The following is a 25427-nucleotide window of genomic DNA, read 5'->3' on the forward strand; positions in this document are numbered from 1 at the left end:
GGGCCGCGCACGGGCTCCGGGAACCACCGGTGCTGATCGCCGGGAGTGCCCGGCTCCGCGGCGTGCCCGCGGGCTCGGCAGCCGGGCCGCGGCTGCTGCCGGGGGCAGGGGTGACCCAGCGCGGGATGGGGTCCGGGAGAGCCCGGACACACTGCCGCGGACAGCCCGCAGCGCCCTGAGCCGGGCCCGCCGAGCGCCCTGCCCCGGCCAGCGGGCAGCTCTGCAGTAGCTCCTGTCCCTGCTCAGAGTTCCTCTCCCCTCCCGGGCTGAGGCTCCTGAGCTGCTGCTCTGTCCCCAGCCCCTCCAGGACCCGACTCAGGGCACAGCCCTTCAGCCAGGCCTGTCCTGCCCCTGGACACCTGAAGTGGCACTTGTCCTCCCGGGCCTGCCCCTTCCCTGTGACTGCGAGGAGTTTATTCCCGCTCCGCATTCATGTACCTCTCTGGATTTGCTTGTTGCATCAGCACGCATGTTTAATATTGATTCAGGAACTTTATTTCAAAGAGCTGAGGCCCAGGGAGAAGAACGCTGATTAGAATTCCGTTTTTAAGTAGATGGCTCTTTACATAATGCATTCAGGCTGGGCTGGCACAATGGGGATGTGAACTTCGAGAGGAATCACTGCCTTGGTGAGAACAAAGGTGCTGGAGCAGATCCTGCCCAGGAGCTGCTGCTGGGAGGGTCCTGCAGGGATTTTAGGGCTCTGTTTCTCTGCTGTTGACCTCCTCAAAAACTGTACTTTTGGTCAGGGCTGGAATTTTCCTGCCGTGCCCAGAGGTGAGTTTTGTTTGAGCTGTAGCAAAGGCAGAGAGCACTGCCCCTGTGCAGATTGCTGTAGAGAGCAGATGTTATCAGACTCTGCTCTTGCTGGGCTGTGGAAATCACACACAGCGCTGCTGGGCAGGCTCCTCTGTCCCTTCTGCTGCAGGGTGGCACAGGGACTGTCCCCAGTGAGCTGTGTCCCTGTGCAGGGTGGCACAGGGACTGTCCCCAGGCTGAGCTGTGTGGCTCCAGTGGCACAGGAGGTCATGTGCCGCGGTGTGCCGATCTCCCTGCTCTGACCATGCCGAGGTTTGTACTGAAAGGAGGAGTTGTTTTTCAGCTGTGTGCTTTCTCAAAACGTGGAAATCAGAAAGACCAAAGAAATGTGTAGAATTCCTGGGGTTTAAAACTCGTGGTGCAGTCACGTCGTTGGTGCAGGGTTAGCTTTTCCCGTGCCTCAGAGGGAAGGTTTGGAAGCAAGCATTTTGCTGCTGTTCACCCGTGGGGCAAGTAGATAATAATCTGATGTGCTGGAAAGTATCTGCACTTTAATCACTTACTCATATCTTCATCAAATCACAAGCTCCTTTTTGTTTTATTGATTTATGGTTTTTCCTCTATCGTGTTTATCATAAAACTTCTGCCGTTGCATTATTAAACAGCAAAACTCCAGAGCAATGTGGTGGTGGTTAAAAGCCATCGAGTGTATTCCTGGCATCTCTGTGTTTGTCTAATTCTGGAGGCAGCAGCTGATGCAGGAGCCTTTCTGGTGTGAAATGTTCTAGCAGGACGTCAATTTGCACGCTATTCTAATTAGCCGGTTCGTTAGTGTCGCGTTACTGCCTGGGATCAGAATGCTGGAGATCTGGCTGTTACTCGTGAATCACGCTCCCAGAGCATCGCTGGCGGCTTGGAGGAAGCAATTCTTCTTTTTCCTTAGATACACTTTCCCAGAAATTGCTTTGTGGTCGCAGCTTGGAGGTGCAGTTTCGTTCTTTCAGGTGTGTTGTGCATTAGTTCGTTTCCCTGCTCACCCCCCAGAGCTGCATCCCCCACATCCTTCCCTCTGGCACGGCCAGGCTCGCGCTGTCCTCCTGGCTTTGTTTGGCGTGCGTGGCTTTGTTTCCTTGCCCTGGTGGAAGGTGTTCTCTTGGGCCCATGGCAGCGGCGTTCCCTGCAGGCGTGGCTCTGGAGAAGCGTTCTGCTGCAGACCTGCAGCGCTCAGGCCCTTGGCAGCCTGGGCATGGGACCGTGCCCCAGGCCTGCCACATTTGTACTGAGGGCAGGAATTCACCCGGGGAACGCTGTGGGACACGCAGGCTGGTGTCACATCCGTCACATTGCCCGTCCTGCTGGTGACACCCGCCCCTGCCCGGATTTAGTGCTGGGCTGAGGGTTAGTTTGTGCAAGAAGAGGGCAGTTCCCTCTCTGCCTCGCTGCTCACGGCCTTCCTGAGCCCCAGGCGTGCCACGGCAGCATGTGCAAAACCCTTTTTTCTTTGATTCTGACTCCACAGGCTGGCTGGATTTCCATCACGAGGTGCACTCGGGCTCTGTGGGTGTGACACCCTGGTCACAGAGGGAAAAAACAAGATAAGGTTTACCAGAATCAGTCTGAGAGACTTTTAGGGAGCTGAAGATAAACAATGATAGCTTATTGTCATAAATAACCTGCAGGTGATGTTTTCCTACTCTCTGTTTCATTGTTTTTCTCAAAGATTGTTAATGAGGAAGGTGTTTTGTTAATTAGCCAGTCAGGTGAAATGTATTGATTAATTGACCAACCAGGTCTCTCTGTATGGGAACAAAGTATAAAAGAGGATCCAAAGTAAAGACCAGGCTGTATGCCAGCAGCCTTCTGGGAGTGTGTGCATTTCTTACTCAGCAGTGGCAGTCTCAGATCCGTGGTGGATGCAGTGTGCTGCCCTGGTGTGTTCATCAGCCTTCCTGCCAGCACCCTGCATGCGCCTGTGCCAGCACTGCTTCCCTCTCTCCAGCACACCTTTACAGAGGGCCACTGCCGCCCTGACACCTGCAGGAGCTGTTTTTCCAGTTGTGCTATTTTATTTTTTATTATTTTTTTCTTAAGCACAGCGTTCAGCAGCCTGGCTCTTACAAACAAGTGTTAGGTCACACTACTCCTCACGTAAATTTCCCTGTGAGCAGCGAAGGCTCCCGAGTGTCCCCACGTTTGAGAAATCCCTGGTTTGCTGCAGGAAGTGGAGGAATGAGGCACATGAGGTGGGCTGGAGGGGGCAGTGCCCGTGGGGTTTGTGCTGCTGCCTTTTCAGAGCGAGCCCCTTGGTGACCCTGATGGTGCAGCGGCGCTGGCCGGGCCCCGCTGTGCGCGCGGGTGGGTGCCGGGTTGGGTTCCCCTGGGCTCTGTCCTGACTCCAGCTCCCTGCCCGCTGTGCCTGCTGGGTGCCGGGTTTGGTTCCCCTGGGCTCTGTCCCTACTCCAGCTCCCGCTGTGCCTGCTGGGTGCCGGGTTTGGTTCCCCTGGGCTCTGTCCCTACTCCAGCTCCCGCTGTGCCTGCTGGGTGCCGGGTTTGGTTCCCCTGGGCTCTGTCCCTACTCCAGCTCCCTGCCCGCTGCGGCTGCTGGGTGCTGGGTTTGGTTCCCCTGGGCTGTGTCCCTACTCCAGCTCCCGCTGTGCCTGCTGGGTGCCGGGTTTGGTTCCCCTGGGCTCTGTCCCTACTCCAGCTCCCTGCCCGCTGCGGCTGCTGCTGGCTGCCCTAGGCTTGGTGGTTTGCCCCAGATTGCCACGTGTGGCTTCCGTGGGGGGCGAGGGGGAAGGGAAACTGCTTCTCAGTGGTGAGAGTGTTACTCTAAGGTTGCTTTTAGCATGTAGGAAAGATGTGAGTGTTTTTTAAGGGTCTGTGTTTGTAGCTCCAGGGCAGAGCTCAGCTGGATCACAGTGTTGAAAATGGGAATTGTTTGGATGAAGGGGTTTTTCAGCTAAGTTTAAACGTTTGCATGGCTGAATGACTAGAGCGCTTTGACTGGGGTTTAGTAAGGTTTTGGAGACTTTTAGCAGCCCCTGCCCTTTGTGCCTCAGAGGAGCTTCTGCACAGCTGTAGTAATACCTCCATAAAGGCAAGGAGGTGAAATCCATGTGAGCTTTTTTTCCTAACCATGAAAATCAGAAACACTTTTTTCTGTTTCTAAGCCCCCTTCTTCAGGCTCTGTGTGTGTGTGTGTCTGCCTGTTGTTCTGTAGAACTCAAACTGAAACATACCTCAGCGACTCAAGGGCCTCAGGCGAGGCTGTCCAAGTGATCCTATCTCTTAATACTTAATTTGCTGCCTGAAGAGTTGCTGGGAGTGTTGGGAAGCCGTGTTTTTTGGCACTTTGTTCCTGGGCTGTGCTAGCCTGTAGCGCTGTCTTGCTGGTGCGGCACGAGGTGGAATGCTGGATTTCTGTTCCATAAATGCACTGTTTATCCCCTCATCTGCTTCTTGTGCATCGCCTGGTGTTCTCTGGCTGATCAGGAGCACCTCGCTTGCCCAGACGGGAATGCCCTCCCGGGCTTGTGCAGAGGATGCTGAGTGTGAGACCTTGTCTGCGTTATCTGGTCACAGCAGTAAGATAATCGCTGTTTGGAGAGAGCGTGTCCCAGCTGATCCAAAAACAGTGGCCCAGTCTGGGTCAGCACGGGGCCTGTTTTGCATTCCTGCCCCCAAGACAAGTATAAGTAGGGCGAGGGCAGTCTCCTGGCAGCTTCTCTCCCGTAGGTAAGGCAGCTGTGTGTGATTCCAGCTCGGCAGGGCGGCGCTGGGAGGGCAGCTCGCCCTTTTGGGATCCCTCTGTTGTTCAGGTAACCCTTTCTGGCAGAGCCAGCCACAGGCCTTGCAGTGAGGCTGTGCCAGCCCTGCTGCATTTCCAGCGTTGCACAGCTGCTCCGTGTCCTGTGTTTTATTGCACGGGCTGCATTTCTGAGCTGCCGTGGGGAGGCAGCGTGAGCAGTGCCGGAGTTTGTTCAGGTCTGCATCTGCCTGCAGGCAGGGAGCAGCTGGTTATCCTTCTCCGAGAGACAACTTTGAAAGGCTGTTGTAATTACCTATCAATCTGAACTTCTTTTGTCTTTGGGATTTACCTCCCTTCGGAGTTCTTGTTCTGGTGCTTAGGTTACCTGGAACTCTAGTTGTTGTGTGCTGCTTTTGTAATTTACTCGTTACTTCTTAGTTAATGAAACAAATTACTTTATGTAGCGCAGAATCATGGACTTGCTAAGGCTGGGAAAGACCTTTAAAACCCTTGACCCTGAGTGTTAGCCAGCCTTCTGTGTAGCTCTGTGAAACACTTGTTGGTGCTGTACAGTAGCTCTCCCTTTTTTGTGTGCTGGCTCCTCTCTCTGTGCACAGCGTGTGAGGAGGTGCCGAGACACCTCCCCAGCGTGTGACTGAGCTGAGGATGGGCTCCTGGAGCTGTTTGTGAGGAACTGCATTTGTGGGGTGTGCAGACCTGGCCTCAGAACACCGTGGTGCTTCTGGAGAGGCGTGTGGCAGCACCGTGCCCGCCGCTCTGGCTCTGACACAGCTCCTGCCCTGACTCCTGCGCTGCCCCGTGGTCACACAGCAGCAGCAGCACCCACACCCTGAACCAGGCTTTCCGAGGGGCTGAGCAGTCAGAAATTCCCCTTGTGGGGCAGCTGAGGGGTGACTCACATTCCCCTTAAATAAGGTCTTATTTGCTTGATCTGAACCTTCCGAAAGCCAGCGAGCAAAATTCTCATTCATGGTTTCAGGGCTGTAGGAGATAAAGCTGCGTGTCTAATTTTAATCGTCTCTTTATTTAAAGCTCCTTTAGCTAATAGCTTTATCAGGGCATTTATTTGTGATTACTTGTGCATATCTAGCTGGGGTGGTGTTCTGTATTTAAGGAAAATTATGTTCTGTTCTGTTTTAGCTGACAGGCTTTTACAGATTAGTGTGAGTTGCCATAGAGAATGACTGGCAGTTTAAGCTTGACTTCTGAAAGGGGCTTATTGAATTGAAGCACAAAAAAAAACCCAGCACAGAGAGAGAAATTTTAATAGCTAGGTAAAATCTGTGATCCTGCTTAAATTTAGAGATAATTGTTTTCCTTTGGGAAAAAATTAAGTGCAGAAGCATCCTTACAAAAGAAGAAAAGGCTGGAATATGGGAGGGAGGGGGCAGGATTTTCACCGTGAATTTTTTCAAGTGTATAAAAGCATGGTGTATTCCAGCTAAAACTATAGAAAATATCAAATAAGGAAGAGTCTGTTTCCTTTTAAAATTGTGCTGGATTTGTCTAACAGCATTCGTTTTACAAGGGGGAAGCCGTGTGGTCACACTGTGTGATGCCATAACTTTCTAAATTAACATCACGCTCTTATTTTTGTGCAACACATTTGTTTCCAATAAATAGCTGCTACTTCAGTGCCTCTAATAACATGGAAAATTCCAGTGCAGTAACAGGTCTCCTCAGATAAAGTGACAGGCTTGTTTTTCCCTGGACTTCTGAAATCAGATATATTTTATTTACACGGTCGGGAATGACGCGGTGGTTTTCGGAAAGGCTGGTGTTTTAAGCTTACTCAGAGAACGTGGTAAAATCCCTTCTGCGTGTTTGTTGCCAGTGTTTTAGGGAAGGCAGAGCCGGTGGAAATGCCTTGGCTGGTGACTGCATGAAGCCAGAGTTGCCTGAAGAGCCGGAGCAGCTCTTTGGCAGCACGTGCTCCTTCCCTGAGGAAGACCAGGGGGAAGGGGATTTCTGAGTGCCTCTGTCTTGATCCAGGAAAGACAAATGCTGGGGTTTTCATATCCGCAGACACACATGATCCTGGGTCACCTCAGTGGGTATTGAAGAGCAGCCAGGTACTCAGCCAAGTTTTGGGTGGCGAGGTGATCCTGGTGTGTCCCGGTGCCTCCTCCCTGCTCTGGGCTTGTGCACATCAGCCCCCCTGCACTCCCACCCCGTGTTTGCAGCTTCCACCCAGTGAAACCCAGGAAATCATTGCTCTCCTGATTCATCTAAGGATCCCTGCCTTTCTGTGTGCACGTACTGTGCGTGCAAACGGTAACCTTTATTTAAATATTGTTACTAGGGGAAGAATAAATCTTACATCTAAAACTGTGCAGGCCGCCCCTTAGGCATGTTTTAGCTGTCATGGGACAAGCAATGCAGTTCTTTCCTGTGCTTTTAATATCCTGCACTTAGCTTGAAAATAAAAGAAGAAAAAAAGCCACAGGCTTCCTTAGAAACATGACCTGCGATTTGTTAAAAACAATTCTAATGTAGATATTTTTTCCTCCTAGGTTTTACCAAGAGACAATACATCTAACACTTAACTTGGATCATCCCTTGTTCATCAGCTTGAAAGTCATAACAGCCCCCAAAACTGACATTTGATCTGAAAGAAAAAGCTGTGACAGATGGACAATATGTCTATTACTAACACACCAACAAGTAATGATGCTTGTCTGAGCATTGTTCACAGCTTGATGTGCCATCGACAAGGCGGAGAGAGCGAGACTTTCGCCAAGCGCGCAATTGAGAGTTTAGTTAAAAAGCTAAAGGAGAAAAAAGATGAATTGGATTCTCTGATTACAGCTATAACCACAAACGGAGCTCACCCTAGCAAGTGTGTTACGATACAGAGGACGCTGGACGGGAGGCTGCAGGTCAGTGGCAGACGGGTTCCTGCTGCATTGCTGCCCGGGCTCCTGCTGCAGTGCTGCAGCGCTGGGGCTCTGTCCCTGCCCGGCCGTGCCTGCAGCGGCTGCCGTGGCCTGCAGGAGGAGCAGCAGGCGCGTGTGCTCAGCCCCTGTGTGCTCAGCCGTTAGTGCTCAGCCGTGTGTGCTCAGCCCCTGTGTGCTCAGCCCTGTGTGCTCAGCCCTGTGTGCTCAGCCCCTGTGTGCTCAGCCCTGTGTGCTCAGCCCCTGTGTGCTCAGCCCCTGTGTGCTCAGCCCTGTGTGCTCAGCCCCTGTGTGCTCAGCCCCTGTGTGCTCAGCCCTGTGTGCTCAGCCCTGTGTGCTCAGCCCCTGTGTGCTCAGCCCTGTGTGCTCAGCCCCTGTGTGCTCAGCCCCTGTGTGCTCAGCCCCTGTGTGCCCGGCCAGCTCAGAGCTGCTCTGCACTGAGCACCGGGCTCCCTGCCTGGGCACTGCACTGGCCGGGCTTGGTTGGGACTCACTCCCTGTCCAGCTGAGGCTGTCATCTCCTGCCCCCAGGGCAGACGGCCTGGTGGCTGGATAGCTCTCTGTCTACCCTAGAGCATTTTCAAATTATTTATTTATTTATTTATTTATTTATTTATTTATTTATTTATTTATTTATTTATTTATTTATTTATTTATTTATTTATTTATTTATTTATTTATTTATTTATTTATTTATTTATTTATTTATTTATTTATTTATTTATATTAAATAAATAATTTAAAAATTAAATAATTAAAAAAATTAAATAAAATAATTTTTAAATGCCTACTCTAGAGGCATTTTAAAATTATTTATTTATTTATTTCTATTAAAGAAATAATTTTAAAAATAAATTATTTAAAAACTAAATAAAATAATTTTAAAATGCCTGCCCTAGAGGCATTTTTAAATTATTTCTTTATTTATTTCTATTAAATAAATAATTTAAAATTTAATTAATTTAAAAATTAAATAAAATAATTTTAAAATGCCTACTCTGGAGGCATTCCTAAATTATTTCTTTATTTATTTCTATTAAATAAATAATTTAAAAATTAAATAAAATAATTTTAAAATGCCTACTCTAGAGGTATTTTTAAATTATTTCTATTAAATAAATAATTTAAAATTTAAATAATTTAAAAATTAAATAAAATAATTTAAAAATGCCTACCCTAGAGGCATTTTCAAATTATTTATTTATTTGTTTGTTTGTTTGTTTATTTATTTATTTATATTAATGGATTGGCATTCTTCTGCTTGTAAATTCCTGACGGTGAATTCCTATCTTAGCACCACGTTCCTCTTCTTCTGGGGCAAAGCCCCTTCACATCCAGGGTGGGGAAGGTGACCATACCTAGTACCTGGAGCACAAGTTCTGCTTCTGCCATTTTGTACCCAGCATTTCTTACCTAAGAATCACAGCATTGACTGAACTGTGGCAGAACCCTGACAGAAACTTGTTTCTGCGGGGCACGGAAGCCGTGCAGGAGCTGTGCACACTTTTTTGAAATGGATTTTGGTGGTGGAGGGAGGGCGCAGTGCTGTTGGTGCCCTCCCCGTGTGCTCCTGGCTGCGTGGGGCGCAGCTCCCCACCAGCTCTGTGTCTGCCTTTGCAGGTGGCTGGCCGCAAGGGATTCCCCCACGTCATCTACGCCCGGCTCTGGAGGTGGCCCGATCTTCACAAAAATGAACTCAAGCACGTTAAATACTGTCAGTATGCCTTTGACTTAAAGTGTGACAGTGTGTGTGTAAACCCGTACCATTATGAGCGCGTCGTATCGCCTGGCATCGGTGAGTGCCACACTGAGGGTCACAGTGCAGCCCTGGGGGTGGCTGTGGGAAACACTGCCCCACTCAGAAACATTTCACTTTTAGTGGTCTGGTTTTAAGTTGCTCTTGGGTTTCTCAGTGCGTTACTGTGCTGCCCTTGTCCAGATGTGAAGGGCGAGTTTGTGGCTGCTGTTTCAGCCTTTCTCTGGGTTAGCTCTTGTTGTGCACCCTGGGAGCAGTGAGCAGAGGGCTGGTCTGTGGTGCAAGGGGTCTGATGAGCACAGTCTGCAGTGCTGGCTTTCAAGGGCTGGTAAATTGTGTTGTGAGATCTCTGAATCATTTCTGTGCCCCCTTTTCTCCCTTCACAGATCTCTCGGGACTGACGCTGCAGAGCTCAGGTGAGTGGCTGTGTTTGTGCTGTGTCCTGTGGGCACGGGCTGCTTTTGTCCCTCTGCCTCCCAAAAACCTCCTCAGAACGTGTCTGGGGCAAGGATCCACAAATCCCTTGGGCACAGGCCCCAGCTACACCCTGCGTTCATTACTTCCCCCTGTGAAACCCAACCCAAAACCAAAAATCCCACACTGAGTGCTGCTGGGTAGTGAAAAAAGGCACCCAAAGCTGCGTGCACCTGTATGATATGCTAATTAATTGGATTGGGCACACTAAATGTGATTTAGTAAGAAGGAAAGAATGGAAATTCTGTAATTAATTCTGCAGTTGGATGAAGGAGTCTGATATCCGTGTTTTCCCTGAAGCTTGAGAGAAATTGGACATGAAATCTCGCATGAGCATTAATCAGAAATCTGAGATTCCACTGCTGGTGACTGCTTTATTTCAAAGCCTGTTTTATTCTCCTCCCAGAGGAAATTCATGGAGGAAGAAATTTGTGTGATCCAGTGATTTTAGCACATTATTAAAAGTATCCAAGCAAAAATGAACTGGGAAAAACCCCACCAAACATCCCAACAAACTTAACTTGACAAGCTGTAATGAAGGTGCTCATCTCTGCTGATATGCATTGTCACCTGTCTTCTGAAAAATTGTCCTTCTGTACAGAATCACATTGTTAAATTATGTCATTATTTAGCACCAGCAGCTAAATACATCATAAGCATTCCCTTGTCCTGCTCCTGGTCTTGGCATATTTAGTCTGCTTCAAAAAGGAGCACGGGAGGTGATGTGTGTAGGAGTCAGTGGCAAGCATGGACATAAATTGTTGTAGTGGCAATTCCCTAGTGCTGCATGTGGAATAGTTTGAATTACTGGCTGCGCTGCTGAATGTAGAACTGTTTCCTGTGGTGTTTGAATGTTGATTTGATTCTCTACTCAGTTTGAGTGGGAGTTGCCTAAGATTACCCCAGGGATGCATGGAGTGTACGTGCCATGTTCACAGATGTGTGTTTTTCGTGGGAGCTCTGTGTGTGTGCCCTGTTTGTGTTCCTGGAGTTGGCTGGTTAGCTGCTGCCTGGGCACAGGCCCGGCTGCCTGAAGGAAATACAATTTTCCCTTGTGCTGTGTGTGTGCAGAGCCGGGCTGGGGAGCAGGGGCTCCTGCACTGGGGCTGGGCTGCTGCTCTAGGGGCTCTGTGTGTGTGTGTGTGTGTGTGTGTGCCCGTTATCTGTGCCCTGTGGGACTCTTGCTGTGTGTGCCCTGTGCCATGTGTGACCCATGCTGTTCCTGTGCCCTGTGTCACCCGCGCTGTGTGTCCCTGTTCCCTGTGCCCTGTGTGACCCGCGCTGTGTGTGCCCGTGCTCTGCGCCCTGTGTGACCCGCACTGTGTGTCCCCGTTCCCTGTGCCCTGTGTGACCCATGCTGTGTGTGTGTGACCCGTGCTGTGTGTCCCTGTTCCCTGTGCCCTATGTGACCCGTGCTGTGTATCCCCGTTCCCTGTGCCCTGTGTGACCCGTGCTGTGTGTCCCTGTTCCCTCTGCTGTGTGTGACCCGTGCTGTGTGTGACCCGTGCTGTGTGTCCCTGTTCCCTGTGCCCTGTGTGACCCGTGCTGTGTGTCCCTGTTCCCTGTGCCCTGTGTGACCCGCGCTGTGTGTGCCCTGTGCCCTGTGTGACCCGCGCTGTGTGTGTGTGACCCACGCTGTGTGTCCCTGTTCCCTGTGCCCTGTGTGACCCGCGCTGTGTGTCCCTGTTCCCTGTGCCCTGTGTGACCCGCGCTGTCCCCCAGCTCCCTCCAGCATGCTGGTGAAGGACGAGTACGTGCACGACTACGAGGGGCAGCCGTCGCTGTCGTCGGCCGAGGGCCACTCGGTGCAGACCATCCAGCACCCGCCCAGCAACCGCGCCTCCTCGGAGCCCTACAGCGCGCCGGCGCTGCTGCCGCCCGCCGAGGCCAGCACCACCAGCACCACCAACTTCCCCAACATTCCCGTGGCCTCCACAAGTAAGGTCCCGGGCTGCCGGGGGCTGGGTGGGCCTGCTGGCTGCTCCCTGTGTGCCACCAGGGCTGCCTGGAGAGCTGTGACCTTCCTGTCCCACCCGTGCTGCCTGGGACACGGGTCACAGCAGCTCACCCTGGCAGAGCACTGCGGCTGTCACTCTGTCCTTGCCCTGGAAATCACAGTTTTGTTGAGCAGCACGCAGAGCAACAAGTGCTGTGCTGTGAGGTGGCAGTACCAGGGGACCTTCAGGCAGCTCCTTGGTGTTCCAGTTTAACACCTCTGCTTTTGTAGTGGCTGCTGTGCTGCCAGAATGCAGCCCAGTTAATATTTATAATTCATAATGGCAGCCCCAGTTAATATTTATGATTTATAGTGACAGCCCCAGTTAATACTTATAATTTATAATGGCAGCCCCAGTTAATATTTATGATTTATAATGGCAGCCCCAGTTAATATTTCCGTAGTTTGTTGGAGTGCTGCCACAAAGGTTTTGATGCCATCCGTGTGTCTGGTGCAAGTGGAAGAGTTTGGTGTCCAGCACCAGAGCCACCCTTTGGTGCAGCAGGACAGCAAGGCACTCAGAGCATCCCCAGTTTGGGGAGGTTTCACACAGAAGGTGTGTGAGCACTGCTGATCTCATTACCAGACCTGAGTTCTGGTGGCACGGTGTTTTAGTGCTCATTGATTTTAGCTGATGAAATTTTGGCTAAAAGTACTGATCTTGGTAACATCACTATGTCTTTATTTGTCTCCAGCAGAGATGAAAAGGGTGTTGGTAGTTAATTGTACTGCCTTTGCACCACAGTTTATAGTCAGTAACCTTTTCTCATCAGTGCCATAATTGTTGGAGGCAAGTGGATGTGAAAAAAACCTGATTTTTGTGTTTTACTGCAAGTTCTCAATGTGTTAAAGTGTGCTGGCCACACCAGTTTGAGAGTGCAAGTGTAGTTGTGAAATTGTTGATAAGTTTAGTGTTAATGGCTGAACCAAAGCCTTTTGCAGTCAAATTCTGTTAACCTGTTCTGAAATATCTGTAGTTTTAATCTTAGATAATTCTTGACATAATTATTTAAGAGGAGGAAAAAAAAACACAGGGCCTTTCTGAGGGCAGTGTTGTGTGCAGCTTTATTGAAGCAGTGTTTATCAAAACGAAACTCTGCCCAGAACGTTTTGGAGGAGCGTAAATGTGAGTGAGTGTCCTCCTTAGGAGCAGTAGTTAAAACGTGGTGAAAGCAAGCAGCTCGCTGGACCTGCTGCTGGCCTGTTTGGGTTCACACTGAGCCACTCCAGCCCTGTTACCCTGTAAAAGATGAGACGTCTCCTCTTCCCTTCACCCTGAAGGATGAGCTTGACCAGGACAAAGACGTGGGCCATGAACAGAGTTCTCTGCATTCTCCTGCTCCTGAACAACGTTAGGGGTGTCAGAGTTACCTGATGCAGAGCATTTTGCCTCGCGTTTCCTGGAGGGTGGAAGAGAAGTGCTGAAACCAAGCCTGTGGCAGCTGTGTGTTGCAGTGCCCTCAGCGGGGTGTTTCTCCTACCCAGTAGTGCTGAGCTCTTCTTAATCAACATTTTGGAACGCTCATGAATAGGTAGTGTGTTCTTTTACCAGGTCAACCTCCCAGTATATTGACAGGTAGCCATAGTGATGGACTCTTACAGATTGCTTCAGGGCCCCAGCCAGGAGCTCAGCAGAATGGGTTCACAGCCCAGCCAGCCACTTACCACCACAGTGAGTATCCATCCGTTCACACCTGCGCCTCTCAGCTTCCTCAGCCCGGTTTCCAAGTGCCCAGGAGCAGGAGAGGACCAGCAGGGGGACGTGGGAGGCTGCCTCAGGCGGGTTTGTCTTTGCAGACAGTACCACCAGCTGGACGGGGAGCCGGACGGCCGCCTACACGCCCAGCATCCCGCACCACCAGAACGGCCACCTGCAGCACCACCCGCCCATGCACCCCGGACACTACTGTAAGGAGCCCGCCCTCACAGCCCTGCTGCCCTCAGCCCTGCTGCCCTCACTTCTGCCTGTTCACCCCTCTCACCCCCCTCATTTCTGCCTGTGTTCTGCCCTCACAGCACCCTCACATCTGCCTGTGCACCCCTCAGAGCCCCCTCATTTCTTCCTGTGAACCCCTCTTTCCCCCCTCATTTCTGCCCTCTCTCACCCCTCATTTCTGCCCTCTCACCCCTCATTTCTGCCCTCTCTCCCCCCTCCTTTGCCCTCTCACCCCTCATTTCTGCCCTCTCACCCCTCATTTCTGCCCTCTCACCCCTCGTTTCTGGCTGTGCTCTGCCCCAGCCATGCTGCCAGCTGGGAGCCAGCCCCAGGGGCTGTTCCTGCTGCAGCCACCAGGAGCTGCAGGGAAACCTCAGTGTGGCACATGAAATTACTGTTACACCAAAATAACCCAGGCGCTGCAGGGAAACCTCAGTGTGGCACATGAAATCACTCTGTTACACCAAAATAACCCAGCAGTGCTGCAGGGAAACCTCAGTGTGGGACACAAAATTACTCTGTTACACCAAAATAACCCAGGCGCTGCAGGGAAACCTCAGTGTGGCACATGAAATCACTCTGTTACACCAAAATAACTCAGGGCTGCAGGGAAACCTCAGTGTGGCACATGAAATCACTCTGTTACACCAAAATAACCCAGCAGCGCTGCCTGGCCAAGCCTCTCCTGCAAAGCCCGTGCTGAGCACAAAAAGAAGCTCATTCACTATGTGGTGTTTGGATGGCTTTTTCTTTCAAAACTTGGAAATTCTTGCCTGTTTCTGTTTTTCAGAGGTTTTGAAGTCATGCTAAGCTTTGGAAGATGTGTCCGTGCACACTTTAAAAACTGCCAGCTTTAAAGAACTTAGTGAAACCCTGCACAGTAAAGTATTTTCAGTTCATGAGTGCGTTGGCACACAGATTTGAAAATATTCTTCACATATGAAGTAGGACAAAAAAATATTATCTATTATTTTAGGGTACAGGATGGGTTAAAAAAAAAGTGGTCAAGCTTCTGTTGTAGGGGTCTAGCACAGGAAATGCATTATAGGGCTTTAGTTGTTAAAAAAACTGCCACACAAATTAAAGATTTCAAAATTTTGTAGCAAAACGCTTGAACAGTTCTTTGTTTTCTAGTACAGTTTTTGTTAGAATGTTCCCTGATATTAAAATATATAATATATATTCTGTATTAGAAGATAGAGCACATATTCTGGTATAGATCACTGTATGCAGCAGGTGTTGTTAGTGGAGGGGAGAATGTACTGTAAATTAACCTTAGACTGTCCTTCCAGCCTGTGTCTGTCTGTAAAGCTGTGGTTTGGACACGGTTATTCAGATCAATTCCTTCATTCTGTGAGGATCCCTTCATTCGGGGTGCTGTTTGTCAGGGATGGCAGGATGTGAGGAGCACTGTGTGCTGTGGATGGGCTGTGTATGTGTTTCAGCGCCTGTGTCTCTCCAGAACTGATACTTGCCTGGCTCTGATGCCACACTGAGCTTTCCTTGGCTGTGTTTTGGCACCTCCCGAGGCCGTGCCTGCCCTGACATCTCGGTGCAGAAGCTGCTGTTGCTTGCAGTGCTGTGTCTGAGTCCTCCCTGCCTGTCCTGCTGCCTCCAGGGACGCGGTTCCTAGAGGGCACAGAAAAATCTGACTCCACGATTGTGCACAGCCTATTTTTCTTTAGAAAGTGTGTTACCTGAGGCTTTTTCTCCACCTTGAGTGGTTGTTTCTCACGATCAAGTCCACAGCATGCTGGGCAGCTTGTTCTGTGCTGGATGAAGCTAGGGAGGGGTGGTTTCATAGGAAAGCAGTCTGGGGGAGAAAACCTTGTTTTTGTCTGTGTGAAACAAACTGCATGTTTTCTTTTCAAGGGCCAGTTCACAACGAACTCGCATTCCAGCCTCCCATATCAAACCATCCTGGTGAGTAAAGCCTGGCACGAAGTGCAGTTCTGTGAGGGGTGTGCTGGTGCTGTGAGGAGGAGAGGACCCTTGTTTCCATGAACCCTGTTCTGTCTGGGGTGTCTCCTGGGGCACGAGCTGTGAGCAGGGTTTGGTGCAGCCCTGAGAGCAGCCCTGTGTGCTGTGTGTGTGTGCCCAGGGTGTGTCTGGGGCTGTGCCAAGCCCCGCCAGGACACACAGCCAGCAAGGGAATGTCCTTCCCACGTCTGGGTGCTGCTGTTCCTCCCTGGGCATTCCTAGGGGCTTCTCTTGCTGTAGAAGCTCTCTCTGCTGCAGGTGCAAGGTGATATTTTGTGTTTAATGACAGTAGCACTGTTCCCTGCAGATGGAGAGCTACATAGTTGAAAAGCCAAAAAATTAAGCTTGTTTTTGTCCAGATAGTACAGCAGTGCCGGGTATTAAATGTTGATAACTGCTGGGTGAACTTAACTGCAGCTGAATTGCGTTTCACGTTGTTTGGTGTCTCTTTCACACTGTTGATTTCGTCGTGTTGGGTCCTCAGTGCCCAGAGCAGCTGTGGCTGCCCCAGCCCAGGAGTGTCCCAGGCCAGGCTGGGGCACCCTGGAGCCCATGGCAGGGTTTGGGATGAGCTGAGCCCTAAGGCCCCTTCTAACCCAAACCCTTCTGGGATCCCGTGATGTGTTGGTGCTCCCCGGCAGGCAGGGCCCAGCTGTGTTTTTCTCTCGTGGAAATGGCCCCTTGCAGCCAGCAGAACCCTCTGTGACTGGAGCTTTTGGCATCTTTGGGATGTCCAGACACAGAAACCACAGCACCCAGCAGCCAGGAGTGTGGCAGGCAGCTGCTCTGGGTGGCACAGCAATGACTGACTCTGACACTTGTGTATGAAGCCTCCGGGTGTGCTTGGCCAGCCTTCACTGCCTGCTGGGCTGGTTGGGATTCAGGGGAATGCCCAGGGAGTCAGGGTCTCCTTCCTCACAAGGCAGGTTGCTGCAGCAGCCATCCTTCCTTTCTGGCCAGTTTTTCTTTCCCAAATGCATGGAAGGGGTTAGAAGGCAGCTCTTTGCTTTCAGAACATGCCATTTTGTTCTGCTCCCTTGGCTCGTGCCCCCTTGTTCTGTGCTGTCCCTGATCAGTGTGAGATCTTTGATGTTCTTCCCCCAGTCCTGCTTCCCAGCTCCGGGGAAGCTGATGATCCCTTCCAAAGTGAGGGCAGGCACAGAGACCTGCCTGGCTGGAGGGATCACCCCCATGCCTGCAGCCAGGGCTGGCTCAGAGGCACAGAGGGGTCACCCTGTGTGCAGCCAGGGCTGGCTCAGAGGCACAGAGGGATCACCCTGGTGTGCAGCCAGGGCTGGCTCAGAGCTGGTCTGTCCAGCCCAGCCATGCGTGGGCACACACGTGTTACTCCCGTGTGCAAGGCTGGCTTGCAGGGATGCAGATGGCTCACCAAATCTGCCTGGGATGGTAAACCACACACAAACTTGTACGAGCTGAAGGACAACAACCTCAGGCACTGTGCTGGAATGAAGAGAAGCCATGTTTGCTGTGGCAGGCGGTGTTTCTGGGGGCTAGCAGACCTGCCTGTGTCCAGGTGTGCCCTCTCGTGTGCCTGGCGAAGGCAGCTGCAGAACGGATGGTCTGGGGTGGTTTCAGAGCTCCCTGGTGCCTTTCAGGCGGCTAACTGTGTCTGTTGTTCAGCTCCAGAGTACTGGTGTTCCATCGCCTACTTTGAGATGGACGTGCAGGTCGGGGAGACGTTCAAGGTGCCCTCCAGCTGCCCCATTGTCACCGTGGACGGGTACGTGGATCCCTCCGGAGGGGACCGCTTCTGCCTGGGCCAGCTGTCCAACGTGCACAGAACAGAAGCCATCGAGAGAGCGAGGTACCGGGTCCTGGCTGCCCCTGGAGTTTGGGAGTGTGCAGGGGGTCTGTGTGATTTACCTGAGCCCTCCGGAGGGGGTTCAGAGCTGAGCTCTGCTGTAGCAGTGCCTGTTCTCTGCTCGCAGGGGCCGTGCCTGGGCAGTGAGGCTGTACCTCCTGCCCCTGTGTGTGCAGCTCAGGGATTAGCCTCCACACCACCTCAGGGTGATCTGGGAATGGCTGCAGCACACAGATTGGCCAGAGGAGCAGGGGAGGGCTGGCAGGGACTGTGGGGCCCTCATTCCTGCTCACTGTGCCTGTGCCGGCCTTGGAAGTGGAAGCACACAGAACGGAAGCAATCCTGCAGCTTTTCTTTTTCTCCTCCTCTTTGAAAGGCAATGGGAGAAAATGATGCCTTCTCTCCAGGAATGTCACAATGTGACAATCACAGCCTTAGATGGCCAAAAAAGGAGTAAAACATGGCTTTGTGATTGTTCCTGAGTGACTGTGTGAGATGCAGAGCACTGAGGGTGCAGACACAGTGCTGTGGGTGTGACAGTGTGAGATGCAGAGCAGTGAAGGTGCAGACACAGTGCTGTGGGTGTGACAGTGTGAGATGCAGAGCACTGAGCGCTGCAGCCTGTGCTCCCAGGCAGCTGCAGGGGCGCTGCAGTTCCTGCAGTGGTGCTGACACCTGTTCCCTTGCAGGTTGCACATCGGCAAGGGCGTGCAGCTGGAGTGCAAGGGCGAGGGTGACGTGTGGGTGCGCTGCCTGAGCGACCACGCCGTGTTCGTGCAGAGCTACTACCTGGACAGGGAGGCGGGCAGAGCCCCGGGGGATGCCGTGCACAAGATCTACCCCAGCGCCTACATCAAGGTGGGTCAGCCCCTGCCGTGAGGAAATCTGGGGGATCTGTCCCAGAAATGGCAGGGAGGGGCTGAAATAGAGCCAGCCTCCCTTTCAGAACCCCCAAAAGTTCCATGTGTAATTCACATATGGTGAAATACACCAAAGGTGACTTCAAAAACGACTCTAAACTGAAGGTGTCATCTGGGTACTACAAAAGTGAATTTTGTACTTCATCACAAACAGCGTTGATAGCAGTTATTTGTATTTTTAGCTTTAGCTGGTTTAAATTAACTGCAGCTAAAATTTTTAGCCTTGTGTTTCTTAGAAAAGAACGTAGTCTGTTTCTTTTCTCCAAAAAAGGCAGAGTTGTGAAACTAAATATAAATGCAGCAGAAGTTTAGGGCGTGTGTTAAAGTGTTGTGAATGTGAAGTAATCCAGAGATCAGAGAAAGCTGCACAAAACAAATAATTTTGAGATGGTTCTTACACGGACATGCCTCTGACCAACTGTGAACTTACACACACAAGCCACACTCATAAAAAAACAACCTTGTCTTAACCTGCTTGAAGTTCACAGTGGTGTGGCTTTTTAACCATCAATTTTGGAGGCGGCTGTGCAGTGAAGTGAAAGAAACCCCACAAGCTCTGTGCATGAGCTTTCTAACATGAAAACAGCGTTCTGCACCTATGTCAGTGGCAAATAGTGATTGCAAAGGTACAGAATGCCACCAGACTGAAACCCACAGCCTTGGACTGGGGTCAGTTTCTGGTATTTCTCTCAGACAGCCCACAACACTTGATAATGTGGGACTTGCTGGCTTTTTTAATTTACATGCCCATTTTTCCTGCAAATGGGCATATAAATACAGATTTAACAAGGAAGCAGGGATTTAATCCCCCCTTCAGACGGTGTTCTGCACAAGGTCCTGCTTTGGGCAGGTTTTGGTCGTGCCAGTGGTGGTGACAGCACGAGAAGAGCCTGTAAGGATGGGCTGTGAGGGATGGGGAGCAGGCTGTTGGAAATGGTGGGGCGGGCAGGGTCTGCTGCTGGGCTGTGACCCGTGCGCGTTTGTGTCGCAGGTGTTCGACCTGCGGCAGTGCCACCGGCAGATGCAGCAGCAGGCGGCCACCGCGCAGGCCGCCGCCGCCGCGCAGGCTGCAGCCGTGGCCGGCAACATCCCCGGGCCCGGCTCCGTGGGAGGCATCGCCCCGGCCATCAGTGAGTACTGCACGCCCTGCCCGGGGGAGAGGGACACAGGGACAGAGAGAGACAGAGAGAGCCCTGCTGGGCACTGCCATGGCTGGGCACAGCAGGGCTGCCAGCCCAGCCCCTGGCTGTCCCCTGGCATTGCTGCCCAGCCCCTGGCTGTCCCTGCCATGCTGGGCACAGCAGAGCTGCCAGCCCAGCCCCTGTCTGTCCCCTGGCATTGCTGCCCAGCCCCTGGCTGTCCCTGCTCGCCCCGCAGTGCCCAGCAGTGCTGTGTGTGTGGAGGGGCTGCTCCCTGTCCCACAGCACAGCAGGAAGCTCCCTGTGTGAGGTCCAGCAGCCACAAACAGTCGCTGTGTTCCTTCAAACAGGCATTTCTGGCTGCTCAGACCCAGCCTGGAACATGTGCTTGTGTTTCAGCTCACATAAACATGCTCCAGGCAACAGGGATCGCTGGGCAGCAGAGTCCTGGGCTGGGGTAGGAACATCTACTGTTAAGGACCTTGAGGAAGCTGGGGGTGGCTTTTTCTCTCTCTTTATTGTTATTATTCTGGGCTGGTGCTGTCTTAGTTCCTAAGTTCTGGGTTCTTGCAGTTGTTCCAAAGCACTTTTAGAGGTGTAAGTGCTTACATGGCTCAGGCTGCTCTGTGTGCCACAGGGTTCCTGTCCTGCCCTGTGGCTCCCTTCAACTGTCCTGCAAATTGTTGAAGGCATTTTGAGGAAAGTTTGTCACTTTTTATCTTAGCCATACCTGTGATTTGAAATTAGTCAGCTGTATTTATCTTTCTGCTGTGTCAGGGGAGTGCTATTGTTTTAATCCTGCAGTGCCCAGGCTGAGTTCCCACACTGAAAATGCAGCATTTGGCAAACCTCAGCAATCAGCATTTTGTGGCTGGATTTCCCAAGTGTGGTTTGAGTGTGTTGTGTCATGTAGAGCATTTGGGTTCCGTCCCATCTGCTCTGTGCAGGCACAGATTTTGGGATCTTGGGCAGGAATTGGTGTCTGGGAGGGTGGGCAGGCCCTGGCCCAGGGTGCCCAGAGCAGCTGTGGCTGTCCCTGGATCCCTGGCAGTGCCCAAGGCCAGGCTGGACGGGGCTTGGAGCAGCCTGGGACAGTGGGAGGTCCCTTGTCCCTGCCTCTAACCCAAGCCCATTCCCAGGTTCTGACTGCAGAGTTTTGTGTCTCAGCTCCTGCTGGAGGTTGCAGAGTGCTGTGCAAACTGAACTGCAGGAAATGCACAGGAATGGGTGCATCCAATGCAGCAGGATGAGGCTGGCCTGGCTGGGTGACAGGGAGGTGTGCGTGGAGCAGAGCCAGGCAGGTGTGATGGGACAGGTGTGATGGGACAGGAGGTGTGTCAGGAGCTGTGTCAGTCAGGAGCTGTGTCAGTCAGGAGCTGTGTCAGTCAGGAGCTGTGTCAGTCGCTGTGTCAGGAGCTGTGTCAGGAGGTGTGACAGGAGCTGTGTCAGGCAGACAGCTGTGTCAGGAGGTGTGTCGGGAGCTGTGTCAGTAGGTGTGTCGGGAGCTGTGTCAGTAGGTGTGTCGGGAGCTGTGTCAGTAGGTGTGTCGGGAGCTGTGTCAGTAGGTGTGTCGGGAGCTGTGTCAGCCGGCGCTGACCGCGCTCTCCGCAGGTCTGTCAGCCGCGGCCGGGATCGGCGTGGACGACCTGCGGCGTCTGTGCATCCTGAGGATGAGCTTCGTCAAGGGCTGGGGCCCCGACTACCCGCGGCAGAGCATCAAGGAGACGCCGTGCTGGATCGAGATCCACCTGCACCGCGCGCTGCAGCTGCTGGACGAGGTGCTGCACACCATGCCCATCGCCGACCCCCAGCCCCTGGACTGACCCGCCCGCCGCCGCCGCCTTGTAAAATACCCCTCTGTTTATAACCTGAAGATATATTTTACTTCCCTTCTGCTTAACCTTCTGAAAACAGGTTTTAAAAATGTGTTTGCCGCCTTGCTCTTTTAGCAGAAAGCATCTGAACGTGCAGGATTTGGATTTCAGTTATTTCCAGAACTCAGTAGTCGTAATACAGGGCCTGAAGTGGAAGGTGAACGCTTCATAGAGACTTCACAGTGTTGGGTTTGTTCCCTTTGAAACTCTCCTTCCCTACGGTGGCATCTTGGTGATCGGCCTCACGGGAGCCTTTTGTATGCAGAATATATATTATATATATATTTATATCTGAAAATTCCTTCTAGTAGTTAAAAACATTTACCTTGTAACGACTTTAAAATTCCAACTGATTTGTGATATTCTGTTTAGGGAACAGTAGTTAACAGAAGACTTCTTTATTTTGTTGATGATTGTGTTACGATTTTTCCAGGTTAAAGCCTAGCAGCTGCCAAAAAGTGAGGGGATGACACATACATACATTGTTGGCATTGATCAAAAAATTATTTCGTTTTTAAAAGTAAAACAGTCATCCTAGATTTTTATTTCTGTTACCATGTGAGTTGTAAACACTAAGGAAGGGGATGGTGCAGTGGTGGAGCTGTGAGTGCTGGCAGGAGCGTGTGCTCACCCTGGCTCTGACTCCTGGGGTCACTCAACCCCCAGCACCTACTGTGGCAAATCTGCACCACTCCTTTTTCGTGTCTACGGCAATCCATCGGCATTGAGCGCTGGGGTTTGTGTCTGTTCACCATTTCCACTCAGGGCAAGATGGCAAACCTGTTTTTATACTCCTGCTTGTTTCAGCCCCGTGCCGCGGCAGGGAGCAGCTGCAGGCACACACTCTCCTTCCCCTGCTACAGCACCAATAAAGGATGGAAACCCACGCACCGAGCTGGCTTTGCTTTGATGTGTGCTGCCCCAGCCAGGAGGGGCCCTGCAGGGCCGGGAAACGCGGCTGCTGCTCCTGCTCCTCTGCTCCTCTCCTGGGGATAGCTGCTCCCGGCGCACCGGGGAGCAGGGAGCAGGAGCACAGGGAGGAGCAGGAGCACACAGGGAGCAGGAGCTGCCTGCCCTTGGCTCCTGGCACACACAGGGAGCAGGAGCTGCCTGCCCTCAGCCTCTGCCCCTGCGGGGTCCTGCAGCGCTGTCAGCGCGGCTGCAGCGGCACAGAAATCCTGCAGGGATCGCTGGGGGCCTGCTGCCCAGCCCCTCCACAGAAATCCTGCAGGGATCGCTCGGGGCCTGCTGCCCAGCCCCTCGCAGTCCCGGGCTCCGGCAGTGCCTGGGTGTCGCTGTTCCCGCACGCTGGAATTCCTGCGGGGGCAGCCGGGAGCGCTGCAGGCAGGGACACAGGGGTGGCTCCAGAGCCGCGGCCAGAGACTGATCCATTCCCCCCATGTTCATCATTTCATCGTTTCCCTGTTGGCTCCCTCGGGCTGGCTTTAACGGGTTCACCTTCTGTCCCTGGCAGGCGGCAGTCCCCGGTCCTCGGGAAGAGCAGCGTTTGTCTCTCGGGTTTTGGCCCCAAACCTGTTTGGGTTTGGCTTACCTGTTTGTGCCCGGCAGGAAAGCTGCACCCCTCGCTGGCCTTGTGCTTGTGCCAAACTCGGGCAAAACAGAAAGGCTGGTGCAGCCTGTGCTCTTCCTGCTGGAGTTGCAGTCTGAAAGAGTTCTCCGGTTAAGGAAAGGTTTCTTGCAGGTGTTTTGGAGGTCTCCACCTGCAGAATGAATGGATGGCCCAAAGTGTTCAGAACAGAACAAAACAATGGTGATTTAATTACAGGAAATCACTGTATTTACATCAGGATAAGTCAGAGGCAGCAAAAGCTGAGAAGGCATTCATCTTCTTCACCACGCAGCTCCCACAAGGGTGCACTAGCAGCTGTTAAAGAAAGTGAGACAATCTTATTCGTAGTTCTTCATATGCTGTCAAATTAACTTTTGTACATTTATGACAAGGCGTAAAAGGCAGCAGATAATGGGCTGGAGCCTGCTCAGCAGCAGCAGCAGCACTGAGTTCTTGACAGGCTTGCATTTGTGTCTGAGAGCTGGTGAAGGAGCTGCAGCTCCCTGTGCCCCTGAGCAGGGATCCGGGGATGCCGAGCTGCCCCGGCCCTGAAGGGCTCCGTTCAGGTGACCAGCCAGGGTTTATTCAGCTTGCACCTGCTGCTCCCGGGTGGGCTCTGCTCGGTGCCTCCCGTGGCAGCCGCAGAGCCTTTGTGCTGGAGCCCTTTGTGCTTTCCCTTTGTGCTGCCCAGCTGGGACGAGCGCCGGCAGGATTCATGGGGCTGGGATGAGCGCCGGCAGGTTTAGTGATTTCATCCCATCGTTGTTGGTGTGGAGAGGGAGGGCATTCACACTTGGGTGCAGCAGAGGAAACCTTCCCACTGGAAGGGCTGAACTCCAGCAGGAATCCCCGGGACAGAGACAAAACCATTCCTCCCATCCTTTCTGTGGGTGAGGGCGCTGTGCTGGGGCCCTGGAGAGCTGGGGTGAGCATTGCAGGGACAGCTGTGAGACCCCCCTGCGGCTGTGATCACCCCTGGGTGCCACCACCCCTGGGTGCCCCAGCCCAGAGACGTCTCTGCTCTCTCCAGAGAAGGGCCCCTCAGGAGGGGCTGTCTCACTCCTGTGTCCCTGCCCAGCCCTGGCTCCACCCAGCTTGGATCCTCACCCCGCGTTTTCACACTTCTATAAGTTTTGGTCCATTTCCATACTGGGGTCGGTTGTCCAGTTCCAGCTCAGGTGATGCAGTCCCATCCTCCCAGTTTGCTCTCCTCAGTTCCCTGTGGTTTGCACTTTCGGGCTGAGGCTGCCGCGGTGTCCTTGGTTCTGGGACTGTTTTGTCTGACAGAGCTCTGAAGAGAGCTCGTTACTGCTCCATACGGAGCCAGTGCAGCGCAGACTCTGGAAAACAGGAAAGCTCAGCAGAGCTCGTCCCCACGGGGGTGACCCAGAGCTGCTCGGGGCCGTGCGAGTGTCCCCTGGCGAGGGCTGTGACAGCGGGAACACCCCGGGCCGGCCCCGCGGCTCTCCCTGCCTCGGGCAGGCTCGCAGCACTCACACCCCAGCCCCGCTGGAGCTGGCCTGCCCCAGTGAGCTGTTCTGTCCTTTTGGGGAGGTTTGGTAGCGCCCCAAAGCTGTGATTCAGCTGGATTGAGAGCTGTGAAGTACCCGTAACCCAAAACTCGCCCTGGGAGGGTTTTTCAGGCGTGGAAACCTAGTTGAGCGTTTCTTTTCTTCAGCCATTGCCTTTTGATAAGCGGTCAACAGAATTCCCAGTAGTTCCTTTGTAGCTTCCTGTATGTTTTTCATTAGACCTAGTTTGTGGATAATACACTGTAGCTCACTTTCCTGAAATTCTGTAACAGAGTATGTTTTTGATTAAAAAAGTTAAAGATTCAGTCTCGGCTTGTTTGTTTCATTTAGCAGAGAGTTTTTACCCCGTTTCTCAGGGGGCAGAGCTCGGGCCAGGGCTGCAGTTCAGGGGTCAGAGCTCGGGCTAGGGCTGCGGTTCCAGGGGCCAGAGCTCAGCCAGCCCGGGCCAGAGCCCAGCCCGGTGTCCAGACAGGAGCTGGGCTGCTGTGAGTGACCCTGCTCTGCACCAGGACAGGGACATTGCTGGGGACACCGCCAGGGGCCAGACTGAGAGCTGTGACCTCCCTCGTGGCAGCATTCCCCCAGAACACCCTCCCGGGTCTGCAGGAACGCGAACCCTCGAGTCCCCCCCGCAGGTTCCCGTTTGGCTGGCCGGTCTCTGCGCGTGTAGCTGCTGAGCCCCAGCGCTGTTCCCCTCGCCCTTCCGCAGCCGCGCTCGGCTCAGAGGTCCCCGAGCTGCCGCGGCTCAGCCCGGCCGTGCCCGCTGCGGCTGGCCCTGGAGAGCCACACCGGGACCAGGGGCTGGCCCGGCTCCGGACGCCCTGCCGGGCAGCGCCGCGTTCCGGCTTCAGGATGTTTCCATGCCTTTTCTCTTTCCTTGGCTACGCACGCACACTGCAGAGACAGGCGGTGTCTGGCCAGGCCGGGAGAGGCTGCCAGGGGCGGGGGTGAGCCCAGGGCTGGGATGGGCACGGTGGGGGAATGAGCATGGAGCTGGAATGAGCGT

The 25427-nt window shown here is 52.7% G+C and overlaps 1 protein-coding gene across 3 annotated transcripts; it reads left to right on the forward strand.

The window, feature by feature from the left end:
• Positions 1-5897: 5897 nt before the first annotated feature.
• On the forward strand, positions 5898-22213 carry SMAD4 (SMAD family member 4). 3 transcript variants are annotated; one of them, XM_039733318.1, is made up of 11 exons: positions 5898-7407; positions 9043-9217; positions 9565-9594; positions 11375-11590; positions 13201-13320; positions 13446-13556; positions 15457-15507; positions 17206-17389; positions 18076-18244; positions 19298-19436; positions 21057-22213. In XM_039733318.1, exons 1-11 carry the CDS (start codon positions 7159-7161, stop codon positions 21266-21268), a joined length of 1656 nt encoding a protein of 551 aa, XP_039589252.1. In that variant the 5' UTR covers positions 5898-7158; the 3' UTR covers positions 21269-22213. The 3 variants fall into 3 exon arrangements, with proteins under 3 accessions (XP_039589252.1, XP_039589253.1, XP_039589254.1); XM_039733319.1 differs by lacking the exon at positions 13201-13320 and having other exon boundaries at positions 5899-7407; positions 13356-13556; XM_039733320.1 differs by lacking the exon at positions 13201-13320 and having other exon boundaries at positions 5908-7407.
• Positions 22214-25427: the final 3214 nt, after the last annotated feature.

The sequence above is a fragment of the Passer montanus genome, unplaced genomic scaffold (assembly GCF_014805655.1).
Source record: "Passer montanus isolate IOZ18808 unplaced genomic scaffold, ASM1480565v1 scaffold86, whole genome shotgun sequence".
Taxonomy (NCBI): Eukaryota; Metazoa; Chordata; class Aves; order Passeriformes; family Passeridae; genus Passer; species Passer montanus.